We start from the raw sequence: 27,788 nt of genomic DNA on the forward strand, positions 1-27,788 counted from the left end.
CACAAGCTTAGTTTCCAAGTATGATAAAATTTGCTGAAGAAGAGGGTCTGGTAGGTTACTTAGTCTGACTCTATTCCTAAAGCATCGCAATTTAGAATCCATTGATAAAATGTCAAAAGAAAAAATTAGATATTGGCTATTATTATAAAACACCGCATTCACTTGACTTGTATTTGTTATCGATGTGGGACAACTTTTTAATTCCTTTTTTTTTTTTTTTTTTTTTTAAGTTTTACCTTTTGAAATACTTCACATGTCAGTACTTCTGTACATATACGTCGTTTACTTTAAATCCCTAGAGTTCTGTTGCATGAGCCATGAGGATTGAAATGCACTGACGCCATTAAGAAAGACTAAAATAACTGAAAGAAGAAACATTCTCCTTGAATTCTTGAATGCATTATTGGAAAACCATATATATTAACCAAATTCAAGATTTTGCTGACCTAAAAATATGATGGCCTAATTTTATGTATACATTTAAGCAAACAAAATGAATCAAAAAATAAAGAGGTTATACAATTGTGCAAGTACAAAAAGAAATTATACAATATATTGTTGATATCTTTGGAAGCATATATAGGTTTTAAGTTTTTAGCGAGTTAACTTACAAACAATTAATGAATAAATAAACCTGGTGTAAAATAAATACAAAGTATTATACATTTAAGCAAATTAAAAAGAAAATTAAAGGAGTGAGGATCATTCTTGTAATTCACGTGTACACAAAAGCTTTTGAAATTAAACCCAAATTAATCACATGAATTAACTAAGTTTATTGAAAAATATTGGGCAAAGTACATTGATGAGATTTTTGAAGCATAAACAAGTTTAAACGAGTTATATCATATCCAAACATGAATTAAATAACACATGCAAACAAACTTAAACAAGTTGGTCACAAACATTAATAAGTTTTTTTTTTTGACGGCAAACGATAATAATAAGTTGAACATTAGCCATTAGGTTATTTGAGTTTGGATAGTTTCCAAAATGATTTTAAGATTTATGTTTATTTCAGCTTATTTAGTTAGTTAACATCAATGCTTAGACTAAGCTTTGATCGAGCGAGTTTGTTTATAGCGATTCAACGTGTCTACTCTTTTGCACCATTGTGGTTATCATGAAAAATGACAGGTTTTTAATTAATGCTATACACGAATGAATAACCTCTTTTAGACATACCAACACTAATATGGAGAAGGAAATAAAAAAGAGGATATAAATTTGCTAAGAAAGTTGAATATAGTCTAACGTTGTATCGATTCATGTATATATAGGTAGTCGCGTAGTGCCAACTGATAGACTATGTTGAAGATATATGTAGCTAGAAAATAAGGAGTATTTATACAAACTTGCATAATCAAGTGCATAATAAACATTGAAAAATTGAACATTATTTGCTTTAACTCACCCCTAAAAAAAAAAACTAGAATTGTGGATTTAGATGAAAATAAGAACATTAGTCCAAAAGAAGTTGGTCGTTTAAATGAATGAAAGCTAGTCATCCTCAACCACCAACGTACAAGATTTCTCCCAACCCAGCAACAAGAGCATACAATTCTGAATTCTCCAAGCAGCAGCCAATTAATCAAATTATCTTGAAGGTTTCCAATCTTGGCCTGCATAAAATAAAAGACAAATTTCAATTTCTAATATTGTATAAAAGGTAACTAATATATTAAAGAAAAGAGATAAAAGAAAAGGTAGCAGAGATTGAATCTGTATGCATTACCTCAATGACTTGGGCACTTGTATAAGAGTTTCGACGTTTGATGCAGAGTTGGACAATAGACAACTCAATCCTTTTTCAGGCAATGTCCAATCAGTCTTCACATATAAGTTCTTTAGATTAGGAGAGGGTGGTAACTCATTTTCTAATTTTCCACATTCTTCCGAGAGCACCTAATCACAGGTCCGACGATCACCATGTAGGGCAAACAGTATATGCAACGACAATGAAGTTAGTAGTAATAAAATGTCTAGACATTGGCACCTAAGAATATCATACTACTACAAACAACTCTTGGAATCAATTAACTATGTCAAACATTACAATAATAGCTTAGAATCGTGAAGATGATCAACATGGTCTCAGAAGAATTCACAATTAGTGATTCAATATTTCAATTATATCATAAGCAAATAATAGTAAAACTACTGTTAAGTTACCCTGAGAGTGTCTATGGACACAGAAACAAATCTTGCATTCTCCAGCTTCCTAAGCATTTTCACGAGAAGCTTCCTATGGCCGTTATCATTTTTGACATCAATATCAACTTTTTCCAATGTATGACAATTTCCAGCCATATACAAATTGATGGGAACTTTTCCTTCATATTTGAAATAGACAAGCAGGGGTGATGAAACAACAACTCGATCAAAGACCGAGCTCTGTATTTCCAAATTCTTAAGCAGGGGAGACGAAATTGTCAACATTGAGTCATGTAAATAGCAGTCCGAAAAGCTCAGAAGTTCTAAAACAGGACAATTTGAAAAAAAATCAGGACAAAAAACTGTTCGTTTGACAGGATAAATCCGATTACCCAAACCACCTTCATCCAGACTAAGAAGCCTCAGTTCTTTGAGTGCACGAAAACCCGTAGTGTTGGACAAAGTCAGCCAAGGAATATTTAGTTGGAGTTTCTCAAGTGAGTGGTTATCATAAAAGCACTTTGGCAATTTCATACGGATAGTGCTGGAAGTTTTAGAAAAAACTAATGCAACTTCTTGTGCTTTTACACTCATAACGTATGACAATATAGACTCCATAACGCGAGGTTCGATTAGTGCATAGGGGAAACTAAGCTCGAACTTGATTAATTTAGTAGGTTCACGTTGATTTAAGACTTGTTGGACAAAACACAGGTCACCCGAAAGTCGCTTAGCATCAAAAAGGAACTTGGGTCCATATATATTTCCATCTGGTAGATAGTATGGAGATTTGAACTACGAGTTTGGTGTCCAAATTCGAGAGAATTCGATGTAGAAGACAGTCTGGTAGATCACTAATTCTGTCTCTTTGGTTGCTTTCATTTTCAAAACCATAGTACATCTTAGGAAAATGGCATACTCTATAAACTGAATATAGGATGTTGAGCTTTTTAAAAACAAAATAATAATATTGGGTGTGGGTAAAAATAAAAAGTAAAGGAAATAAGGCCTTATTTATAATTACATGACAACAGTTTACATTCATAATTTTTCCATGTGGGATTGTTTGCGGTTTTGAAATTATTAGGCCTACGGAGTAAGAAAAAAAAAAAAAAAAAAAAAAAAACTTTATATATATCTTGTCTTTTTCAATTAGAGTTAGCTCCCTGATTTTAGCAAAGTATAAACATTCGCTTTACTTTAAACTTGTTAAAGACAATTACTCTATAACACTCAACACCGCCGTAATTTTTTCTAAAATAATTTTCCAAACCGTATAAAACACACCATCTATATATTAAAAATACACCAACTATATATTGAATACTACTCTAACATGCCATGATATCAACGAGGAAGAGCTGGCTTATGACGGCACTCTAGAAACGCAACCATGGCAAAAACTATCCAACTAGTGAATCCAAATCCAATCATTATAATATAGAAATTGTCAAGACGACTATCATTGATTCGATCTCCAAACCAACCTCGGTGACCATGTCGCTTGGTGGTGGTGCTCACACCAGCAAACAATGCAATGCTAAGTAGCTTTCCAATGCCTGTTATACAATTGGCCAATAGTCCCGTATGATATGCTTACTGAATCAGGCATTTCATGGTCAAAAAAATCCTCTATGCCACTAGTAGCCAGAGCATTCATGGCCCCCATCAAAATTAGCTGCGGAAGAAGATAAAATGCTGTCAAACTTTTGCTATCTTTCAAGGCTTGTAGCCTCTTGGCCTCGACCAAAAATGCTGCAATAAAGCACAAACACGAAGCGAGCATTCCTAGGCCTATCCGTACTGCACCGTGAAATCTTTGGTGTGGCTTTGTGCGCTTACTGTGGCAGAAACGTTTCACTGTATATTCCCCCAAAGTCGAGAAGCCTTTGAAGATCTGTACTGGCAAATTAAGTGACCGGAAGTGCCTATCCATATTATTTGCTTGCTCGACGAAGAATGTGCTGCTAACTGCTTGTATTAGACCATATGTCAAGAATGTGAGTGACAACAATGATGCCCTCACGAAACACTTAGCATCCTCCACTTCCTTGACTGTACAAAGTTTACCATTCTCTACTTCGGCTTCAGGATTTTCACTGGGGTTATACAGTGCAGCCTTGTTAAAGAACCTGGATGCAGTTCATAAACCATGTTAAATAATATTGGATCATAATTAGGCATATTTTTAACTCAAAACGCGTTTATTAAGTAATAGACCAATAAAACCATACTATTGTCTAGACAAAATTAGAGTGCACTCAGGTGGGTGTACAGGTGATAGAGTATATAAACCGATCTATCAAGAAAGGGAGAACATTAAGTAAGCATATATTATTAGACATGTAAAAAGGTGAATAGAGGAAAAATTACCCAAATCTAGCAGTAAGATCGTCTGTTATCTCAGATTTCCTGCTTTCAGATTTAAGAAGACTGGAACAATCACGAGCAACTTCATCACTGACAGCCTTCCGTGGCTTGTAATTTCTACTGTGATCATCAAGACTAACTTCAGCATCTTTACGAGTACCATATGTCTCATCATCCGCTGGACTATGATTATGATCGTTGTCACAATAAGCACCAATATTATTGTCCTGTGGCTCACAGTCAGCATTGTTGCTGTTGTAATCATCGCCACTAATATCATTTCCAAAGTATTTAAGAGTCCCACTAATATCATAACGCCGTTTCTTAAATGCAACCAAAATTACATGGAAAACCTCTAAGATCGGGCTTCCTCTGGGTCCTTCAAAAGGGAATAAAGACAACTTCCCTACAATAAATATGCAAGAACTGATCCCCAACATACACATTCGTATGAGAAGTTGGGTGTGCTTGCTTGCTCCGACATGAGGGAGGACAATTAGTGCTATCAATAACCCAGTTATTTCATACCAGTTTTTCTTCAGCTGAAACTGAATTTTTTTAACTGAATTAGATAAATGAATGCGGTCTATAATTCTTCTATTAAATCCATCTTTCCTTTTAAATTTCTGTTCATGCTTCTGCTTCTCCAATTTCTCTAACTTCTCCTCCCATTTTAACGATTTCATGTAATTTTTGTGACCACACTGCCCAATAGTTACTAGTAGTAGAGCTAAGTAGAACAAGATTCCTATGGGTTTTTCCTCACATATATTTCTTTCGCGGCATGCCTTTATCTCTTTGTCAGTTATAGATGGGTATGCATAATACAGCATCATCAGGCCCTGAAAGACATCACTATCCATGATCACATACTTACAATTAACAAAAATGCACTAAAGCTTTATGCTTCTGATATTAATTGGTTGTAACACAAGCTATTTAGCAGCAGGAAGAGATAAATAAAATTGAATAATCTGAGCTAATTAAATTTCACAAGACATTTTATATGAGTGTAATATCCAAATAAGTTAAAAGTTTACTTACTCCGCTGTATATAATAGCTGAGAGCAACAATGTCAAGGAGTCTCCCAGGTAAGCATCAGCCAAAGAGGCAACAAATATCAGAAGAATTCCTTTGGCTCCATCTTGGACATTTGTAATTACAACCGCTTGAAACAATTTCAGCTGCCATACGTCGGTTAAGAATGTAATTAGCACCATGAATATAAAATTTGCTACAACATAGCTGATGCGCAAGCCTGCAGGACAAGATAGATGGATCACAGTTGCACGGTTAAGCAAGAATGCATTTCTCAAATGCAACTAACAGTTCAAATTTCATAGTATACAAATTTCTATTTTGTTAAGGTTGATTTATATTCTAGTGAATCAACCACTCATATGAATTGGACAAACAAACAAGCAAAATATAGGGCCGTTATCAGATGTGCCCGGATAATTAAGGACCTTGATGACTGAAGTTCGTAGCCTATAAGACTGAATATGATTGTCAAGTACTAACCTGCAATAAAGAGCACCTCTGATCCAGGAAAAGAGAACAATCTTCTAATCTTGTTTATTAGGTAAACAAAACAAGATTGTGTTGTTCTCTGCTCCTCCTTTAAATGTGTCCCCTGTTCCATAACCTCCATGCAATTTCTCAATATTCTTACTGTTCACAGTTTATTTGTTCAAAGTCAGAAATTTTTGCAATTAATTTGTAATTTGTGTATGTATTAGGAAAAATAAAGTAAGTGGGATCTTGTAAGATTCTTTTAAATCATCTTAAAATTCTTTATTTCACCTTTTATAACTTTGTATTAACAAACATGGATGCTTAGAAATGTGAAAGATCAAATCTGTGAATTTAGCATTGAGATTACTGTACATGAAGAATGATGGAAAAATTGGAACTTTACCTCCCTCAAAAAAAAAAAAAAAAAAAAGGGGAACTTTACCAGTTCCCACCTATAACTAAGCTTTAAAATATTAAAAGAAAGTATTGCAAATTCTAGCATAATTCTTAGTCCTCAAAACCTCAACTAAAGCATCTAAAAAAACAAAATTAAGTGAAGGTTACTTACAGAAAATGGCGGCTGATTCGAAATGACTGCTCTAATTACAGCTGCAGTGACCGATAATGGACTGTACTCATGCCTTGTTTTCAATCTTGGAAAGCCTAGAAATGTGAGGACTTAGATGGAGAGTGTGTTGCGCCAATGAGTTGACTTAGTAAGATGTAATTGTGCATTTATATTTAAGTACAACTAACGTTTTCCATTTATGTTTGCCCTAATTTAAAGAATGAGGGAGCCCCATTTTTGTTCACATTCTTGACTTTGATGAATGAGGGAGCCCCATTTTTGTTCACATTTCTGTTCACATTCCCTTTAATGAATGGATCCATATATTACGTATATGAATTTGTGTTGAGTATTTCTAAAAAGGCGATAATGTTCTCTTTATAATGCAATATAAAGAGTACGGAGTATATATCACTATATCTGCAATTAATTCGTAAAAATTTTCCATTATATATAAAAAAATTTCCTTATTTTGGTCAAGCTTCATCATCTAATACTTTAGAGACTAGACCCACTAAAAACTTAAAAAGTGATGAATAAAAACTAGAATAGCACCATAATTAGCCTATTTAGTCAAAAACTAACCCATATTTCTATATTTAAATATAAAATACAACTCTCCAATGATGGGTGGTAGTTGAAGTTGAACAACAATATAATGATGGTACTAATAAGAGAGCATTGTAGAGGTGATCAAAGTTCGCCTGGCCTGAAAATTTATTTTTTTGAGCGGGTTTGGGAATGCGTTTATGTATATTTAGTTGTTTTTTTTATCCGGCCCGAAATGGCCCAAAAGCCCACCCGGCCCGATCATTTTGAGCGGGGTTGGACACAAAAAATTAGGCCCGAAACTTGGCCCGACCGGCCTAGCCCGAGAAATGACAATTTTTTTTGATGTGGCCCGGCCCGCCTAATGATCACCTCTAGAGCATTGGTCACCAGCTCACCACTAATTAAGTATCAAAGGTCAAATTCAATCTATAGCAATTTTACCCAACTTTTTATTAAGGAATAAATATAATCTCTCCTCCAATCATTCACTAATTATGGAATTACATTTAACTTAGTTATTCCACTAATTATGGGATTACATTCCACTAATTATGGGATTACATTCCACTAATATATTCTCTCCTCCAATCATTCCACTAATTATGGGATTATATTTGACTTAATTATTCTGCTTACTAACCCATATTCTCTCCTCCCTTGGTCTTATTGAAGACGCTCCATTGTGTCCGACTGTTTATTAAAAACGCAGGACTCTGCTAAGTGGTAACACGATGTATAGAGTCTAACACCTGCCTCCCCTATAATCTTGTACAGTGTTTTTCCTTCGAATTTATCTCCTCTCTTTGTATATTTATAGGCTTGTATTCTCTGTAATTAATCAAGAATCGTATTCTCCAAATGATATTTTCTCTATATGGTGGTGAATACGAATTTCTACGCAACTACCTATCCATTGATGGCATATCTCATCTTACTACTCCTCCTTACACCCCTCGACACAATGGTTATTCCGAACGTCGGCATAGAAACATTGTGAAAACATTTCTCACCCTACTTACTCATGCTCACATACCTTTAAAATATTGGACAAATGCCTACAATAAGTCTTGTGTACAATGGGTGTACATTAGTTTTATTGTAAAACGGACTTTTTGAGTGTAGCTATAACTATTTTTATGGTAACTTTAACCACTTAAAGGGTAACTTTTAACTTGTTGTTGTTTTGAATTTTATTTTAATGTGTAATTTCTTATAGATACGTGATTACATAATATAAAGATCAATATGATTAATTTAATACGTTACAAGTGTTTTGTAAGATAAAATTTATTAATAGAAAAATAATAACTTTAGCAATACAAAGGGAAACTTTGAGTACTTTTAACACAACTTTAACCCGTTTTACAATAAAATAACGTACACCCGCCTTTTTGAAAAATTTGTGCAAATGCCTATTCCACAGTCGCTTACCTCATAAACAGTCTTCCAACACCTACATTAAACAATGACTCCCCCTTCTTCAAATTATTTGGCGTCAAACCAAATTACACCAAGCTTAGAAGATTTGGGTGCCTATGCTACCCATGGCTTAAACCTTACACTTCTCACAAACTTGACATGAAATCAAAACCGTGTGTCTTCGTCGGCTACTCCCCTACTCAAAGTGCCTACTACTATCTGGAACCGAAATCCAACAAAATTTACACCTCTAGGCACGTTCATTTTGTCGAACATATTTTTCCCCTTCTCCCAAACTTCTGTCTCTTAGACCCCTCTACCGGCCTTAATTGAGGATTGGACTCCTCTCACTCTAACTATCTTAAACAACATTCCTCACGCTCCTCCTCCCACGGTCCACACTCCACACTCCACCATCTCCCACTACTTCTCCTTCCGCAACGCAACCACTCCAGATGTTCACCCTCTGCCAAACCCAAACTCCACTTTGGCGACACACTCCACTCCAACTCCTTCCCCTCAGTCAGAACCTACCTTCCCCTCCACCTCCGCAACGCATCCCGCAACCTCCACCTCCCACACATACAATAACAACTCGACTTCAGCATGGTATCCGTAAACCAATCTCCAAACTCAATCTTAATGCTGAAGTAGCACCTGTCAACGTCCCCAAAAACATCACACAAGCCCTTAAAGCCCAGTCTGGCGCAAAGCAATGGACGCTGAAATTAGCGCCCTACGCGCTAACCAAACGTGGGAACTCGTTCCTCCTTCTCCTTCCCAAGATGTCATTGGCTGTAGGTGGGTTTTTCGCATCAAGAAAGATAAAGACGACAACATTTCTCAGTACAAAGCCAGATATGTTGCTCGAGGCTTCAACCAAGAACCGGGCGTGGATTATGGTGAAACATTTAGCCCGATTGTTAAGCCTGTCACGGTTCGCGTGGTTCTTTCTCTAGCAGAAAATCAAGTCTAAAATTTCAATATATTTTAGATTCATATTTCACTAATGGCTTTGAATTTTCTCAATAAAATAAAAAATTAAGCATAATATATCATTGTTGTCAAAACATCTATTTTGATGAAGATCCACAGTATATTGGTAATTTGGTATAGTAAATTAGGAGGAAATATAGGATTGATTTTCAAAAACATCAATCTTGTAGACTACAAAACTCTCCCTTAATCTCATTTTACTTCCCTATTATTTAAAAAATTCTCACATTCTTTTTAATCAAATGTGACAAATAAAACGAGACGGAAATATCAACACAACTAGGACTTACAATATCCACTATTTAGTTCTATATGTTTACTACACACATCGACATGTACACTAGACTAATATTTTGAGTAAACATGACATGATCCCCACTAAAAAGCGTCTTAATTAATCTCTATCTAATAAATGAGACCATCAGGTTCGAAGGGCCGAGGTAGGAGGACTCGGAAGTCGAAGTAGTCCCCGCATAGGCAAGATTGGTTGCACAAAACTTGAATGAAGTAAATCTGTAAGACGATGACTACAGAAAGAGATGATATCATACATGGTCCAAGTGAAATGGACAGTTCTTGACACAAGTTTGACCCATTCACATTCAAACGTACAAGGTACAACCCCTTACTTGTTTGTTCTTTCAAACAGTCAAACTCCTGCACTTAATTTTTGATTTATTATCTCCTACCCACCCACTTACCCCTGATATCCTCGACATTTAATCTTTAAATATACAAACATGTTATCAAATTTTGTAGATAATTTATTGATTGATTGTGTTAGTGGTTCGTTACTTTTAGTATATTTGTTGGATGCTGCTAGTTGTTAGATAACTTTTGATGGATTCTTGTCATTCCTTTTCCCATTGTTGATTTTATGAGTTATTTATTTATTTGTATGGTAATTAATTAGATGTTTAAGAACAACGTCGCTTTTTAATCATGATATCGTTATCATGTATCTCTTAAAGTATTTTGACAATATTATTAACATCATCTCCAGGCAAATTCATCACTACAACCTAATGACCTTAATGCTACCAAATTCTCTATATTTATCAAGGAAGTAACATTTTTTTTTACAAAAATCTTAAGTTAAGTGGGAATAACCACATATTTAATACGAAGTGCTTAGTGTTAATTTCCTTATGTGGGAAATTAACGTAATAGACGCTATATCATAATACCATATGATTGGATGTTTGCATGATGTGGCTTTGTGTTAACGTGGAAGCAACATGTGCCATATTGACTGTTGAAAGCCTTGATGATCTTCATTTTGGAATGGTAGGTAGATATACATTATTTTGACAATAGTAAAAGTAAAAGTTTGTTTGTTACAATCAAATATTTGACCCCTTAACTCTATTTTCATAAGATATTAGTTTTTTCGATATATTAAATCCTAGGTGTAAAAATTATTAAAAAAAATAAAAATTATCTTATGAAATTAATGATTTTATCTAAATACTCGATTAATAAGATGTTTATTCATATGTCTAAAAATTTGAAAAGACATATAATTTGTTAAAGATCAAGAGATCACAAGAAATATACAAAATGATATATAAATTTGAGAGTTTAATTTCAAGTGTAAAAAGCAACGAATAATGATTTAGGATTTAAATTATTTAAAACAAAATTATTATCTTTTCAAATTAAAGATTTTATCCTTATATGTAATCAATGAAATATCATATTTACAATTTTTTTTTTCTGAAAGATATCATATTTGTCATATAACTAACAACAACGAATAAAATACAAAATAACAATAAATTAAGTCGCATTATAAATTACATTAAAAAAATTATACTTTTTTAATTGGCAATATCATTTTAATTAAATTATTATTTGTTTTATTTTTTCTAAAATTATATAATTGAAAAATAAATCAAATAATTATAAAAAAAAACTTAGAATATATAGGAAAATATCTTTTCTTGAGATATATTCATATATGTATGAAAAATCATGCATCGCACGATATTATTTTGACCAATTAAAAGTTAGATTTGTATTTTATTTTAGAATTAAAAAATTCACTCCCCACATAAGCAAAAATGACGAATGTAATTTAAAATTTTTGCCACGTAGGTAAAGACAACGAAAAATGAATTATTAAGATTGAAATTATTTTAAAACTAAAAATTATCTTTTTTAAAAGATGATCTTTTGATGTTAGGATTTAAATTAAAAAAAGTATTAATTATACAATTATTATATACAAGCACTTTAAAATTAAATATTTGAAAAAGAAAAATATATGTTCATTTTATTTTTAAGAAAACGTTCAATCAATTTTTTTTAATAAAAAAATTTTAAAAGAAATATAAATTATTAATAATTAACTAATATTCTTCAATTTTTTTAAAATAAAAATCAATATTCTTCAAAAAAAAAATAACAACAATGTTCAGTCTTTATCAACATTCTTCTAAAAAAATAAAAAATAATGTTCAATTTTTATCTTATCTAGCAACCCATGTCATGATTAGATAAAAAAATTTATAAGAGATTTATTTTCTACTCCGCAAATATATAAGATACGATGATATTAAAGATTTGTATACATCCTCTCAAAATTATAATTTTGATTTTTTTTTCAATTGTAAATAGACAATATACATATACTATACAAAAAACACAAACGTGTGAATATTATTTATCTACACTTTTTCATGGTGTGAATTTTTTTCAGGTCTAATTCGTTGATTAACAAAAAATATTGGAAATAATGTAAGTATATCAAGGCTTTCTGATGGTAAACAAAATAAATTGATTGTTATTCATTATTTTATAAGATGTATGTTTTGTTTTATTTTACCTAATCTAATTATGTTACTTATCATATTAAATTTTGATAAACAACTTAATTGTAACTTAATATTATTTATTCTGTATTTGAAGGGATTATGTCCATGCGCCAATTGAAAGAAATTTCTTCAAGCACTTATAAATCCAAAAGAGAAATGTGTGGATTGGAAAGTAAGGGTTGTTCTCTTCAACTTATTTTCAGTTCAGTTCAGTTCCTAATTTCCTTCTCACATAAAATATTCAGTTCTGTTCAGCTTCAATCAGTTCAGTTCAGTTCACATCAGTTTAGTTCAGTAAATCAGAATAGGCCCTAAGTCAACTATAATTTTACAATAGTAGGGAAAAAAATTAAAGGTTGTAAGAGATGTCTATGATAATTTTGATTTTTTGTGTATTACAGTTTATGGTAGAATATCTATAATATTATTGTAAAAATCATTGTAGTCGTAGTGTATACATATAACACTATTATTAAGACATATGATAATAAAATTTCATTATAAAGATTTAATTTTATTCAATTAGATTAATTTTAGTAATGCAACACTCTTGGTCGTATATATATATATTTCATTTAACTATTTAAAAATTTATAAAGTCATATCTTTTACTATTACTTCCACTTTCTTTATTTTAACTTCGTAGTTTTGGGTTTACTTTATTAACTTTTCATTGTATAAAGTTGATACAGAGTAAAAGAAAAATGGTGGTCTAAGTTATTGTTTGTGAAAGAAAAATAGTGATTCTATAACTATATATGTATAGTGGAACAACGTATTTTTGTTATACAAACGAATCATATGTTAAAAAAATACAAACAAGATTATGATTTTATTCTAATATCTATCATACTTATAATTTTCATATAACTAATATTAGTAAATTAAGGTCGCATTATAAGTTGCATAAAAATAAAACAAATTATCCGTTTTCTAACAAGCAAAATAATAAAAAAAATTATAGGGTTAAATTAAGAAAATAATTTTTTCATGAGATCTATGTATAAAAAACCGTGCATCGCACGGGTTTCCATCTAGTGATAATATATTATAGGAAAAATTGGTCGCAACAACACCAACTATGATAAAGGTGTGTGTAGCATCACAACCTTTTAAGGGTACAGTCCACAGCACGAACTATGTAATTGGGCGCACATATTAGCATAAATGACACTAATGAACTAAGGTTCTATTAAATAAGTGGAAACTTCATTATTTTATAACTGTTTAAACATTTTTTAAATTTTCATGATTTTCCATCGTGCGTGAATAAATTAGCCTTCCCTTTTTTTCATTTAAGCATTTCTTAACCTCCGCCATTTAAGCAGATTCCTTCAAAAAACTTTGCTATTATTTTCCTTCGTTCGTTTCTTCAATTACTTTTTTTCTAATTTCGATCTCACACGATTGACTTATTTTCCTTTCCCTCTCTACTTAGTCAAATATTAAATTGATAAATAAATAAAAATTATTTGAAAATCTTTATTCTACCAGATTTCAGGATACATACATAAGTAACTTTCTAATGCCAAGCCCCACTAAATGATTCAAAATACTTAATTCAAACAACTACATTAGAATTGGATTATAGGATATGTCAAATTGATTTTCTGGTTTTTGATGTACAACACTTTAATTGTGGTTGTTGAGAGAGAATAATTTAAAGGGAAAAAATCTATTATAATGGAAGAGGCACCTAAGTCAATCACATGAGATGTAAAAAAAAGTAATTAAAGAAACAAACGATAGAAAATAATGGCAAAAACTTTTGGAAATGATTCAATTTGATGGTGGAAATTGAATAATGTTAAAAGTAAAACAATTAATGGAAGAGAAGACTACTTAGTTACGTGAGATGGAAAATTAAGTAGTATCTGAGTTATGCCAATGTCATTTATGTTGTTATGTGCATCCAAGTGCATAGTTTGTGATGTTGAGTGCACCCTCGAAAGGTTGTGCTGTTACACGCACCTTCGTCATAATTGGTGTTGTTGCGACTAATTTTTCCTATATTATATCTAATTAATTTAAACTCCAAAATCTCATTCGCCAATTTTACGTATGTGGCATTTGAATTATTAATTTTACAAGAATCTACAAATCTCTTATTTGATTGGCTATTAATAAAATTTATAATCTTACATGGCACATAAGAAAGTTTTATCCTATGTGGTCCCCTAAAAACTCGAGAAAAAACTCTCCTTTATATATAGACTAGTTTTGTGCCCGGGCAAAACAAGTATATATATGAGATTGCAAGTCAACCATTGCATCAAGTTGTATCTGCCACATCTGCCCCTGTGATATTTTTATTACAAGTAAACTGAGAGGACAATAATTACGCGCGGTAAGTCTACGAAAGCCATGATATTCCGAATCAAATATTTTTGACTTTTTAATGTAGATCCATTTTTTTTTTTGGGTATTTTTTATAAAAAATTAAATAAAAAATTATAATGAAATTAAAAATAGTCATCTCCTTGACTATGCATGACTTCTTTAACTTATGCAAGAGGAGATACAGGGAAAAAATTCAAATCAAAATTATATGGAATACTCTTTTGCTTCATTTATAGGCATGTATCAAAAAAATTGTATCCCAAAATTATATGGCAATAAATGTAATATCTCCTTAATGTTATGAATTGATTGTTTCATAATTCTTTATCAATGTCAAATACTTCATATGATATTTTATAGCTTTATGGGGCTAAATTAAAGTAAAGTCCCCTCGTATCTACAATACGAGTGATTCCCTTCAATCCTTCATGTCATTGTTTTTCTTTTATACAGGGTAGTTTTGAAGAAATACATAATATGTTTGATTTAATCTTAATGAATTTTACATATTTTTAATATTTTGAAAAATAAACATTAAATGAATCCAACAAGATTAAGGCATGACCTCGTCAAAACAAACTGCTAATAGCTAATACTACTAGCTGTAGTAAATTTAAGGTCTCGATGAACTTTCAAAAGTTTATTATTAAAACAATATATCTAGTCTTAAACTATACTAATCTAATTGCAGGATTCCAGACTTCAGAGTATGTCCAGGGTAAGGCAGCTGTTTAATAAGATGTCCTGAAGTTCTTCATTGTTAATCTGCATATATATATATGTATATATTGAAAACAGTGTTAAGGTAACTTTTTGATAAATTTGATAGGATTATAAGAAGGTGGAGGAAACGAACAGAGTTATTACCTTGGCAGTGGTGAAGGTACCTGAATAGATGTCTCAACATCTGACGGCGAATTTTTCAGCAGAAAGTTCCATCCGCCTTCACACATTGTCCAGTTAGTTTTTAGTTTTAGCGACTTTAAACTAAGGAAGGGTGATGGCTCACTTTTAAGTCTATCATCCAATGCATCGAGCACCTTCGAGATCACCATAGAGTGTACATAACAAAAAAAAATTAAAGCAGTTTAGCACTCAAGTGTGTAATCCATTGGTCCCTTAAGACTGGTTCACGTGTACGATTATAGAATTGACATACGTGAAAGAATGTGTATTATGGTTTTGAAGTGGAATCAATTACCTTGAGAGTGTCTAAGGACACGACAACAGATTTCGTGTTTGCTAGCTTCCTAAGCATCTTGAGAAGTTTACTTGCCTTCTCTTCAGCATCAGAATAATCATGTATGACATTTATATCCACTTCCTCCAACAAACAACATTTATCACTCATAGACAGGTTTACCGGATTACTGCCTTCAAATTTAAAATAAGATAGCAGGGGTGAGGAAACGACAACCCGAGAAAAGGACGAGTTCAGTATCTCCAGTGTCTTAAGCATGGGAGCTGACACTCTCAAAATCAAAGAATGTAATCTGCAGTCTTGAAAACACAATTTTTCCAAAGCAGGACATGATGACAGAAATTCAGGACTAATAATGTCTGGATTTCCAGATGCTGCCCATGCTGGTGTTAGAGTATGAAGCCTTAACTCTTTCAATGCAAGAAAACCATTAGACAAAGTTACATAAGGAAGTTCAAGTTGGAGTTTTTCAAGTGATTTGCTTAGATATAAACATTCTGGCAATGTGACAGTAGAATGGTGATTTTCAGCATGAAATACAACCTCCTGTACGTTTGCTCGAACTAAATAACACACGATATAATTTATACAGAATGAGGACAAATTAGCATTTGTCCAGAACGTAAACTTGTCAATTTTAGAAGCTCTACGTCGTATTAAAACCTTAACAATAATCGTGATAAAGTTGTTAAGGCTAGGATTAGCAAAAAAATGTGGAATGTAATCTGTTGATTCATTGTGAAGAGAGCAAGAGGGAGAAAACAACCTCGAGGCCACGAGTGAAGACGGAGAATAACCAGGTGAAAGAGGCATAACAGGATAATTCTCTGCAGTGCCAGGCGAAGCCTGATAAATGTAATGTTGTGGAGATGTCGGATTACTACTAGGTGATGTAGGAGAATAACCAGGTGATACCAGATGATTACCAGGTGATATAGGAGGATAACCAGGTGATGCAGGATGATAACCAGGTGATGCAGGAGAATAACCAGGTGATATAGGAGGATAATCAGGTGATGTAGGAGAAAAATAACGAGGTGAAGCAGAGAAGCTGAAGTTAAGAAAAGGGATATCGGTCCAAATATGCTTCCATCTTGTAGAAAGTATGGAGGTTTGAACTACAAACTTTGTATCTAAGGTTGAAAGAATTTTATGGAGAAGACAGTCTGGCAAGTCACTTAATCTATCTCTGTTGTTTCTTTCACATCGCAAGTTGTTACATTCTCTTCAACTCCATGGCTAGATTTAAGTTTGTAAAGAGCTAAGAAAAGTTATTAGGGATACTGCGTGGTCTTTACTACATAGTATAAAAGTCAAGATATAACTAAGTTTTATAGAGCTCATCAACGGATCCTTCTTTGCAAACTTTCGATGTGGGATATTTTTCTTTTATTTTTAAATTGCTGACTCGTTCACTTAATTCTAATACAGTAATTAATTCTAATACAGTTATACGCTTTATTGTCAATTGTTAATGAAATCAAAAGCATAAATCAATTGGTTTAAGCTCATCAAGAAATGACCAGGGACATAGAATCTCGAATATATTGACTCTGATTGATCAAAATTGGTACTGTACTCACATAGTTCAACCCTTTCACAAAAATTTGAAGCCTTTATTTTGACTTTTTTGGGTTTATTTATAACTTCCTCTGTTTATTATAAGCCTTCTCTACTGCATTAAGTTCCCTCTCTAGAACTTAATTACTCCCTTCAATTCCTTTGTCTAAAACCCAATTGTGGTCTGTAAAATGGGACAGAGAGAATTCAGAGAAACTATTCGTCGTATTTATGTGAGTCAAATGTAATGTAAATACTTGACGCCTGTTGAGAAAGAAACACAAAGTCAAGGAATGCATTAACAAACACACCATTACATCAATAGTAGTACCAATTCGATCTGCTAGAGGTAATTAAACTAGTGAGTCCCAACAGTCGTTTTTGCAGAAGGGCGATGTCGCAACGACTCACTAGGCAGTAAAATCCTTTGTTTTTGAAAGGGCAAGTCGCCTATCAAATCAGAAGGCTTCTCTTGTGATGGTTGTGATTGAGTGATGAAGTGCACAGATGCAACCAAGACATACAAAATGCAACTGCATAACGCAAATATGGCCATAACTGCATAGTATTTATGAAGATGACTTCCCTGTATATCTTCAGCAAACCAATCTGTAGCAAAGTACCACAAGCAAAACCACACTATGCTGAGTAGCTTCCCCAAGCCAACAACACCTTCAGCGAGTATGCTACCATATGATTTACCAACCAATTCAGGCATTTCCCGCTTAAAAAAGTCCTTTATTCCATCAACAACAATCCCATCCATAATTGCAACCAAAATCAGCTGGGGAGTGAGCCACAAAACCGAGGTTTTTCTATCCTCGACTACAGCTGCGATGACAAAACAAGGGATTGAAAGTAGCATCCCAAAACCCACTCGTAATGCACCGTGAAATCTTCTTTGTGGTGCCTCTTCTTTTTTATTCAATATCCACTTACAAATACTGCTCACCAACTTTTCAATAGCACTTGAAGAATATACGAATAGCTGGATGGGCACATCAAAACTGCCAATTTGTGTATCCATCTTATCTGCTTGCTCAAGGAAGAATGTATCCGCTACAGCAGTCATCACACCATATGTCAAGAACACCGATAATGACAAGCAAATACATCCTATGAAACTTTTTGTGTCTTTCACTTGCTGGACCTTGCATAGTCTCTTCTTCTCAAATTCGACTTTAGGATTCTCTACAGATGTTGGATCATACATTGCTGCTCTATTGAGGCACCTACATTTATGCAAAAATCAACAGATTACTTTCTCCGTTTTATATGCATCACTTTCTATATATGAAACTTTCAATTTAGATGTATTACTTTCCTTTTTAGTTAATTATTTCTATCTTCCTCATATCACATGGGCTCTCTTTACTTTTTCTCTGTATCTCTCTCTACTCCAAAAATTGCTTAAGAGTGCGCAATTTCAAAAGTGATGCATCTAATAAAAAACGGAGGAAGTATAAAAAAACACGAAAGAGTTACTAAAAATTTATGTAAAGAAAAGAGAGTAGAACAATACCCAAATCGATTTGAACAAATCTGGTTGTCTTTATGGCCATTTGTACTAATCTCTTGATTATCTCCACTGTATGTTTCTGTCCCACTGTCATCATGCCTTTTCTTGAATGCAATCCACAAGACCGCAAAAATTGCAGAAATTGGGCTTCCCGTAGGCTTCTTCCAAGGATAGAAAAACAGCTTTCCCATTAAGAATATAAAAGAACTTGCAAACATCATACTAATTAAGGTGATCATTCCTATATTCTTTTCTGGAAATACAAACACTGCAATAAAGAATCCTAATATTTGGATCCAATTGTTTTTGAGTAATATGACAAGTTTCTTCAATGCTTGTTTTGTTCTTTTGTTGAATAATGAAGCAAGTTGACCCTTACCATCTTGGCTTCTTAATTGTTGTTCTTCGCCGTCTTGATCATGGTTGCTGTTTGCACCTTCCTCTACATTATTGCCTTTATCTTCTTCATTATTCGCCATCTTCAATTCAATCTTCCTAACAGCAATTTTTTCTTTGGTGTAATTGTCATAACCACATTGCCCTACTATTATCAACAATAGTCCCACAATTAAGAATCCCCAAAAATATGCACCGTCATTGGGCTCAATAAAAAACAAGGCAGAGTACCACATCGCCATCCCCTGTACATTTTAAAAGTACTAAGGATTACTTTACAATCTTAACTAAGGACTATAAGCAGATGGTTCACTTCTTCTTAAAAAATAATACTACCTCTGTTTTTTATATTAACAGTTGAATATTCAATGCAAATAAATTCATTTTAATAAAAATCAACCTAATTATCCTCCACTTTGATAACCAATATACTCTCTCTTATAAGGAACAACAACACAAATAAATTTTTATAAGGAGTACTTTATTTTCTTGTCAAGTGATACATGTGCTTATTTTTACACAAACATTCCAAATAACTAACAATTTTTTGTTACAACCATCATAAGGTGGTACTTGTTCAAATTACAACTAAATTTAGGTAATGTTCTATCCATCACCTTATCTCCACTTATAAATAAAAATTCTACGGTAGTTATTTAGGAGTGACTACCACTAGTCCACTATACTCAATTTTTTTACTCCATTTGATAGTGAAAATAAATTGATGATTCAAATCTTATACGGCACCGATGAGGCGATGAATGAGTGCCACATAAAATTTTGACAATTTTTTATTAGCATCGCCCAAAAAAAACAAAAAAAAAAAGTTTTGATTAGCTGAGAATAAGGGTTATCTTATTTTCAATTAATTTTTAAAAAAAATAAAAGATTCAATAAGTTGTAATAAAGTAAAAGTAATGTGAATAAAACATATCCTAAATTTTATTACACTTTGATGAGTTTATATAAATCCAGATAAATAAAAAATTAGCCTAATAGAATGCACATAAAGCAAAATAAGGTTTTATAAATAAACATGCACTTGAATGTACCCTAAAAAAACTTACAATAATGTACGTTATAGATGAAATTATGAGAGTGAAGCAGTCGCCAAGATAAGCGTCTGCAAGCCAAACAACAAGAATCACCAACAGTGGTTTTGCTCCTTCTTGGACATTTGTTATTAGGACCGCTAGAAACAAAATCATCTTCATATCATCACTAGTTAACGTTGAGATCAACCCCTTAAACTGGAAATCTGCTATATAATAGCTAAGATGTACACCTGCTTTAAGGGAAATTATAGAGCATAGAACTAATCAATTAGCTAGATGTGCGTAGAGTATACAAAGATTACAAGTCAAGGAGTTATATTTTCAACTTTTTACCAAATAATCAAATATCTAATGTTCCAGTACAGTCCGTTCTTAAAAAATAAAAAAATTTAAAAATCTAATACCTTTCAGTTCCCGAATTCTATTTTTTTTTTACCTGCAACACTTTGACCATCAGGTCCATCACAATCCAAAGAAAATAAAGGATAAATTTCAAGTTAATATTTTTTATACTTAAAACACAATTTTTTGTATGCGGCCTGCAGTACTGTGCGCCTAGGGTTATTCGAGTTACTTGGTCATGGGTTACTCGAGTTGCCGAGGTTACTCGAGTTTCTCGGTCAGGGATTACTCGAGTTGCCGGGGTTACTCGAGTTACTCGGTCAGGGGTTACTCGAGTTGCCGAGGTTACTCAAGTTACTCGGTCAAGGGTTACTTGAGTTACCTCCTGACCAAGTAACACCTGCTCAAGTAATCCATGATCGAACCCCTTGTGTAACCCCTGACCGAGTAACCCTTCAAGTAACCCCTGATTGAACCCTCCCCTGACCGAGTAACCCCTGAACGAACTCCTTAAGTAACCCCTAACCGAATTACTCGAGTAACCCCTGACCAAACTCCTTAAATAACTCCTAACCGAGTAACTCGAGTAACCCCTGATCGAGTAAATCGAGTAATCCATGACCGAGTAACCCTAACCGAGTAACTCGAATAACCTCTGAACGAGTAACCCCTCAAGTAACCCTTGACCGAGTGAACCCCTCAAGTGTCCGAACCCCTCAAGTAACCCCTGACCGAGTAACTCGAGTAACCCCTGATCGAGTAACTCGAGTAACCCCTTACTGAATAACTCGGGTAACCCCTGCCATACGGTGTGGCCTGCTGCACCAAAAAGTTACATTTATCAAGTGGCAATTTTGTTGTGTAATTAAATTTTTATTTACAAAATACAATCCAGGTATTGAATTTACAATCGACAAAAGTGTGATTTGATGTACTGCATATATTTCCCTGAAATTTTTATAAAATTCAATTTGAAAAAAATATACAGTCCCAATTGCTAAAATCCATTCACAAAAGATAAACAGTCACAAATCTTAATTTGATTGTTTATGAAGTAGATAAATGAGGAACTACTCTAAGTTCGGATTAGTTCAGTTAAATTCCGATAAGTTCAATTTAGAAAAAATAAGTTTTAATAAGGGTTATCCAAGTATAAATTACAACTAAAATAAGTTTTAATAAAGTCTAATAATAAGTTCATAAGTAAAAATCAGGTGATAGAACATACCCTTAGATAGAGAGAAGGGGAGAGGAGGCAATTATTTGTCTAGTTCGGTTCTTATGATCATATCCTAGTATAATGGGTCTAATATACATTCTCCATCTAGTCCGGTCCTTTAGTATAATAGAAGTACTTGTATATTTCCTCCGTTTTTTTAATGCAATTACACAGTTTTTAGGAGAGTTAATTTGCTTTAATAATGTTATTATATTTGCTTTTCGGCTTTATTTACTGTTACACTTTGTTAAACTACCAATTCGGGAGTATCAGTCTAAGAAGTATGTTCAATGCAAGAGGGAAAGTGGATGATTAATTTATTTGAATAAAAGTAAAATGGCAACCATTAGAGAGATAATTATATGAGAAAGTATAGTTTTTTTAATTATTTAAGCAGGATCATGAAAAGTGAGAAATGATCGATAAAATATTTTTAGTGGGGCTTTAGAAAAGAAAGAGAGATACATACTTTGTAAAAAAAAATATGGAATAAAGTTATCAAATACGAAATATGAAAGTGATGCATTAAAAATAAAAAAAATAAAAAAACCTTATAAATGACATGTGATGTATTTTAAAAAAAATAGAGAGAGTACGTATATCACAAGTACATTATCACTCTATCTTGCTTTGCACAAAAACAAAAAGGGAAAAAAGTATGGTATAGACGTACAGTTTGTGATTAACTAGCTTTGCGCTAAAATGTGATGCAATGATGCATGATGCATCTATATATTCCTTAAATCTAAAAACAAGCTAAGGGAATAGTAATGTAGTATGAATGTAAGGAGATTGAAAAGTGGTCTGACCTACAAGAAAGATGCTTTCTCCATGAATTATTTTACCAAGTTTTACCCACACTGTCTCTACAGTTATGGTGTTCTGCTGCTCCGACTCCTCCTGATCTAATGCCTCCGTGGCCTTTAAGCTTCGGTCCTCCTCCTCTGCTGCATGATTTGTCAAGGTTTTAACCAGCTCCTGCTCCTTGCTCTCCTCCTCCTTTGTAGCCATTATTGTTTATTTATTTTGAGCTGCCCCAGTGAAATTCAATTGACATTTCGTTGCTGGGGATATTATTTTGCTGTACAGCTTACTTAATAACTAAAAGAGTGTGTTTTGAGGATGATTGTGTGAATGTGTGGTTGGCATTTTCACCCTTCTTTCCTTGAAATGATTATCATATAGTACTTTCTCCGAAAAATAATTGAGGAAAGGTCTGAGTGGATATTCACTATTCAGTACTTCACGGTTTCTTTGGTTTTAATTTGACTAGACTTTTATTGAATTTTCTAAGTTACTTACTTTTTGAGGAGTACATTGTTTTTCCAAAAAATTGGTCTTAATACCCTTAACTATATCTTTGAAATAATTTTTATAGCACACCCGGGTGCACCAAACATGACACATATGTACAAAGAACGCGAGTAAAAAAGAACGTTACTTGCATTTACAAAGAACGCAAGCATAATATATGTTCTTTGAGTTTGATCATTATGTTTTTTGGGTATGAACTATATGTTCTTTATATTATAAACTATATTCTTCAATGTTTGTAGATTAAAAATGCTCTTTGAATTTCAATAATACAAAGTATGTTATTTTACTTTAATAACATGTTCTTCTATGCTCATGTTCGTTTGTTCCTTTATTATGTTCCGTGGGTTAAACTTGTATGTGTTTTAGTGTCTACGTAATTTGAATTTATTTCTTATATATTTTTTAATATGACCCTTAACCTTCAATATAATTCGTTAATTTCATAAATTTCTTTGTATATTAATTATCATATCATCTAATTGTGTGTATTTTTTGTAAAAATTAGAAATATGAAGGTTGATGATGATATTCTTATAGGACCCCCCCCCCCTTTATTGATGATTGATTTTTATATCTAAAGATCATTCGTAATAAAAATAAATTAAAGAACATGATATTATGTAATGAACATTATTTATATCCACCTAGCATGATCAAAACCAAAATTTGAAAAACAATATACAATAAGAACAACTCCAATAGCAAGCTAATTGCATTTTCTAGCTCCAATGGTCAAACTATTAGCTAAGGATATTGATAGGCGTGTCGTGTACCTAACAAAAATAACCTAACAAAACCACTACTATGTAGATAGGCAAGTAAGGATCGAATCCTAAGAGACTATGGTTTAACTAATGAAACAAACTCAAGGACTAATTAAAGTGATTAAATCTAAATAATATAATTAACACGAATACAATTAACGCAATAGTCGTTATACCCCTAACAAATAATTCAATTGATTAACGAGGAAAAGTAATCCTTAATAATACCAATGGTCTCTCCCGAGTTATCAATGGCTTCTTTAATCACAATCAAGCCTACTTCCGTGGAATCATGTAAATTAAAGACTCTATTGAGCACATTACTCTAACTTCCTAATCATCCATTCAACTACTCCCGTGATGAACTTCAAACCCTTAATTGATTTATTCAAACCCGTCAAAACTCAACTCCCGTTGCGATTAAAATAATGGATTAATAACAGTACTAATTATCCCTAATCTAGTATTGGTATGAGCACAATCAATTAAGCATATCAATTGCAATTATCATTAGAGAATTTATAGAATTAAATCATGCATTAACCATATTCGAGTTCCGCTAGATCTTGAAATTAGGAAACTACTCACACACATTAATGAAAACAATAACAAAATTAAGGAAAACATATTTAACGATAAAAGGAATTAAAGAGAATAAGAAAATATCGAATCTTAAATTACGAGAGATAAACGAAGAATCTTGAGTGCATAATCTTGAATTACAATGAATATAAAGTCTAGAGAGAAAACTAGGGTTCTAAGATGATAGATGATGAAATTATAGTGCTAAAGAGTATTTATAATAAGGCTAAAAGAAATAGGACTAAACCGACCCAAAATCGACCAAGCATGGGCGTGCCACACAGGACATACCCGTGCCCAAAGTTAGAATCGATATTTCTTCAACTTCCAGCAAGACATGGGTATGTCAAATTCTGACATGGGCGTGTATCACTGGGCCAACTTCACTTGACGAGGCATGGGCATCCCCGCATTCAACATGGCCATGCTTCCCTTAGCACGTAGCTTCTAGCTCGAAGCACTTGACTCGACATGGGCGTGCCTCAAATAGACATGGGCATGCCTCAAATAAAACTTCAAATTCAACTTTCTACCTCTTCAAAGCACAATGACACGCCCATGTCTCTGAGTGACATGGGCATGTCTGGTTGGAGATTAGCTTTAAATGACTTCAACTTCAAACATTGGTCTTTTAAGTGAATTGCAAGCTATGATCAAGATTTGCAACTTCGTAAACCTTCAAATAGCTTCGTTAAATCCTCAAATACGGAGTACATCAAAAACAACGAATCTACCCATAAAAGCATCATATGATCACAACCAAACCAAATTAAGCCAAAATGAGCTATGAACAACAAATCTAGACTCGAAAACTACCTAAAAAGACCCTAAAAACACGTAGAATATACAACTTGTCAGATATTCAATATTGCAAGTGAGTCCCTAGCTACAACCATTGAAATTGCTCTAAGCAATGAACATTAAGTTACTATAAAAGTACATTACAATTACAATTAAATAATATGGACATTTAAAATATTTATCAAGAGACCAAATTCAGTAAAGATCATTATTATATGATATAATAATACTGAACACATGGAAAGAACATAGTGTTAATTATTTTTTGTACATTACAAACAAATATAAGTACGTCATGTTTTCAGGTAAACAACATTATTAAATCAAATAAAGAATATCTCAAGAAATACACATGTCCATTATTAAGATGAATATTATAATTATACATAAAATAAATAAATAAAAATTGGTGAAAAAATATGACCAAAATAAAATAATTTGAAAACTGAAATTTTGTAATTGAAAATGAAATCTTGAAATATTTTTGAGAGAAATTAATGTTAGAGAGAAAATTATTATGATAACTCAATATCATACACGTTCTTTACAAAACAATGTCAAGTTCTTTACAATTTAAACAATGTTCTTTCTGCTATTTTTTTTACCGGGTGAACCATGCCCATGGGCACCTGGGTGCACAGATCAAGAATTACTATATCTGGGGTGCATCCAACACCCTAAACTATGACTAGTCGATGGCACACCACTAACTTTTGATTAGAGTGCAACACATGCCATCAATTACCATTTAATTATCAGAATTGTCTCATTTTGAGTGTCTAAATATACCCATTTATAACAACATGCATCACACCCCAATCAATATTGACAGTGTGCCAATCAATGACGGATCTTGGGGGTGGCCAGCTAGGCCATGGCCCGCCCCATGATCCAAAATAAGTATAATTATTTTAACTTGCACATACATTTATTGGAATTAACTTGACTGAGTTGGTTGGATCATTGTCCGTGTAACTCTTGTGTGTTATTAGTGTTCGAAACCTATTGCCCCCAATTGACAGTGGTTTTTTATTTTTCCAATTTTTGATTTGGTAACATTGCTATCTACTACATTTACTACTACATGCTTAGGCTTTTTTTAAAATTTAATTTTTTTGGCTTAAGAAATTATAATATGTACTTATAAAGTTATGGAGTAATAATCTTTCTTTTTCTTTGTGGTAGAAATCTAAAACTTGATTAACTTATAAATATACTTTGATGATTTGGCCCAATCCATATTTATTTTTTAGATTCGTCCTTGTTGCCAATAAATAGTCAAAGTTCGGAGTGTTAATGTGCACTGCACCCAAACTATAGTTTAACCTTTAAAGTGTTGAGGTCAATTTACCCTTATTTTTTTTATTCTATCTTTTTTTTTGGGTAATTATAATCTCTCCCTTTTTTTCTTTTTCCATTTTTTTTTTTTTTTAAATATACTACATAGTAGTAGTTTTTAATGCAATATTGAACTACTCCATATATCTGACTATTGAGCTTCGTTTAATTTCTCTTATTACATAATAGAAAAAAAAAAAAAATCGTGAGGAATCTAACAATATCCCACATAACAATTTAAAGTATTATATATAGTTTACGATTCATTTGAACAATATGTATCTTTCACATCCAACTATGGCACTAAAATTCTGAATACTTGGTTAGGTCTCGTGCAATGCATGCATTGTTGCTTAAGGACGTGTTTGGCAAAATGTAATTGCATGTAGATGTGGTTGTTAGCTGCAGTAGTAATTGTTAGCTAGCTATGAGAATAACGATTGGTTGTGAACAAATTGTTACCCGTGAAGATAAATAATAAAGTATGAGTGTTTGGTAAAGCAACGATTGACTAGTTGTTACCTTATAAAATATACGGGTATTTAAAAAAAACCAATAGCTATCTATACTTTTCAAAAGCTAATTATATTAGCTTTTGGCAAAACCTACCTTTACCACTAAACACAACATCAACCACTACATTGTCAAACACTCAATTTTTTTTTTATTTAGTAGTGGCTAGAATTGGTCAACCACAAAGCTACTCAAAAGCTAATGTTGAACGCGCCCTAACTCTCTCTATATATTTGTATGTCATCTGTAATTGTCTGTCGATAATTTGTTCGTATGTAATAGATTTACCAAAATTATTGGTCGTCAGTTATATATTTTCACCGATAGCCTTGCCCATCGGCAAACCCCCAAAAAAAAAAGAAATTTTTTTTAATGAACAACCACCCCAAACCACCACGATGGCACCACCCTAAACCCAACACCTAATCCCCTATCCATCTAAAACCACCC

At 32.7% G+C, this 27,788-nt stretch overlaps 2 protein-coding genes across 4 annotated transcripts; both read right to left on the bottom strand.

Annotated features, from left to right (window-relative positions):
- Positions 1 to 918: 918 nt before the first annotated feature.
- Positions 919 to 6,951, bottom strand: LOC110732585. Of its 3 annotated transcripts, XM_021912540.1 has the most exons (7): positions 6,609 to 6,951; positions 6,047 to 6,196; positions 5,569 to 5,783; positions 4,528 to 5,366; positions 2,173 to 4,286; positions 1,736 to 1,905; positions 919 to 1,622 (listed from the first exon to the last, which is right to left on the bottom strand). In XM_021912540.1, the coding sequence occupies exons 2-5, from the start codon at positions 6,174 to 6,176 to the stop codon at positions 3,695 to 3,697; spliced, it is 1,776 nt and encodes a 591-aa protein (XP_021768232.1). In that variant the 5' UTR covers positions 6,177 to 6,196; positions 6,609 to 6,951; the 3' UTR covers positions 919 to 1,622; positions 1,736 to 1,905; positions 2,173 to 3,694. The 3 variants fall into 3 exon arrangements, with proteins under 3 accessions (XP_021768232.1, XP_021768234.1, XP_021768233.1); XM_021912542.1 differs by lacking the exon at positions 6,047 to 6,196 and having other exon boundaries at positions 5,569 to 5,709; XM_021912541.1 differs by lacking the exon at positions 6,609 to 6,951 and having other exon boundaries at positions 5,569 to 5,709; positions 6,047 to 6,165.
- Positions 6,952 to 17,702: 10,751 nt separating this feature from the next.
- Positions 17,703 to 23,248, bottom strand: LOC110732586 (protein NRT1/ PTR FAMILY 5.6-like). The gene is made up of 4 exons (XM_021912543.1): positions 22,833 to 23,248; positions 20,475 to 20,692; positions 19,015 to 19,652; positions 17,703 to 18,724 (listed from the first exon to the last, which is right to left on the bottom strand). Exons 1-4 carry the CDS (start codon positions 23,032 to 23,034, stop codon positions 17,851 to 17,853), a joined length of 1,932 nt encoding a protein of 643 aa, XP_021768235.1. The 5' UTR covers positions 23,035 to 23,248; the 3' UTR covers positions 17,703 to 17,850.
- Positions 23,249 to 27,788: the final 4,540 nt, after the last annotated feature.

This window comes from Chenopodium quinoa, unplaced genomic scaffold (genome assembly GCF_001683475.1).
Source record: "Chenopodium quinoa cultivar QQ74 unplaced genomic scaffold, ASM168347v1, whole genome shotgun sequence".
In the NCBI taxonomy this organism is placed as follows: domain Eukaryota; kingdom Viridiplantae; phylum Streptophyta; class Magnoliopsida; order Caryophyllales; family Amaranthaceae; genus Chenopodium; species Chenopodium quinoa.

Coding starts and splice junctions, on each gene's coding strand:
- LOC110732585 (XM_021912540.1), bottom strand. CDS start 6,176: ATGGAGGTTATGGAACAGGGGACACATTTAAAGGAGGAGCAGAGAACA. Junction 5,784..6,046: donor AGAGGTGCTCTTTATTGCAG/GTTAGTACTTGA, acceptor CTTGTCCTGCAG/GCTTGCGCATCAGCTATGTT. Junction 5,367..5,568: donor CAGCTATTATATACAGCGGA/GTAAGTAAACTT, acceptor GATGTCTTTCAG/GGCCTGATGATGCTGTATTA.
- LOC110732586 (XM_021912543.1), bottom strand. CDS start 23,034: ATGGCTACAAAGGAGGAGGAGAGCAAGGAGCAGGAGCTGGTTAAAACC. Junction 20,693..22,832: donor AGAAAGCATCTTTCTTGTAG/GTCAGACCACTT, acceptor CCCTTAAAGCAG/GTGTACATCTTAGCTATTAT. Junction 18,725..19,014: donor ATTTGTTCAAATCGATTTGG/GTATTGTTCTAC, acceptor GCATAAATGTAG/GTGCCTCAATAGAGCAGCAA.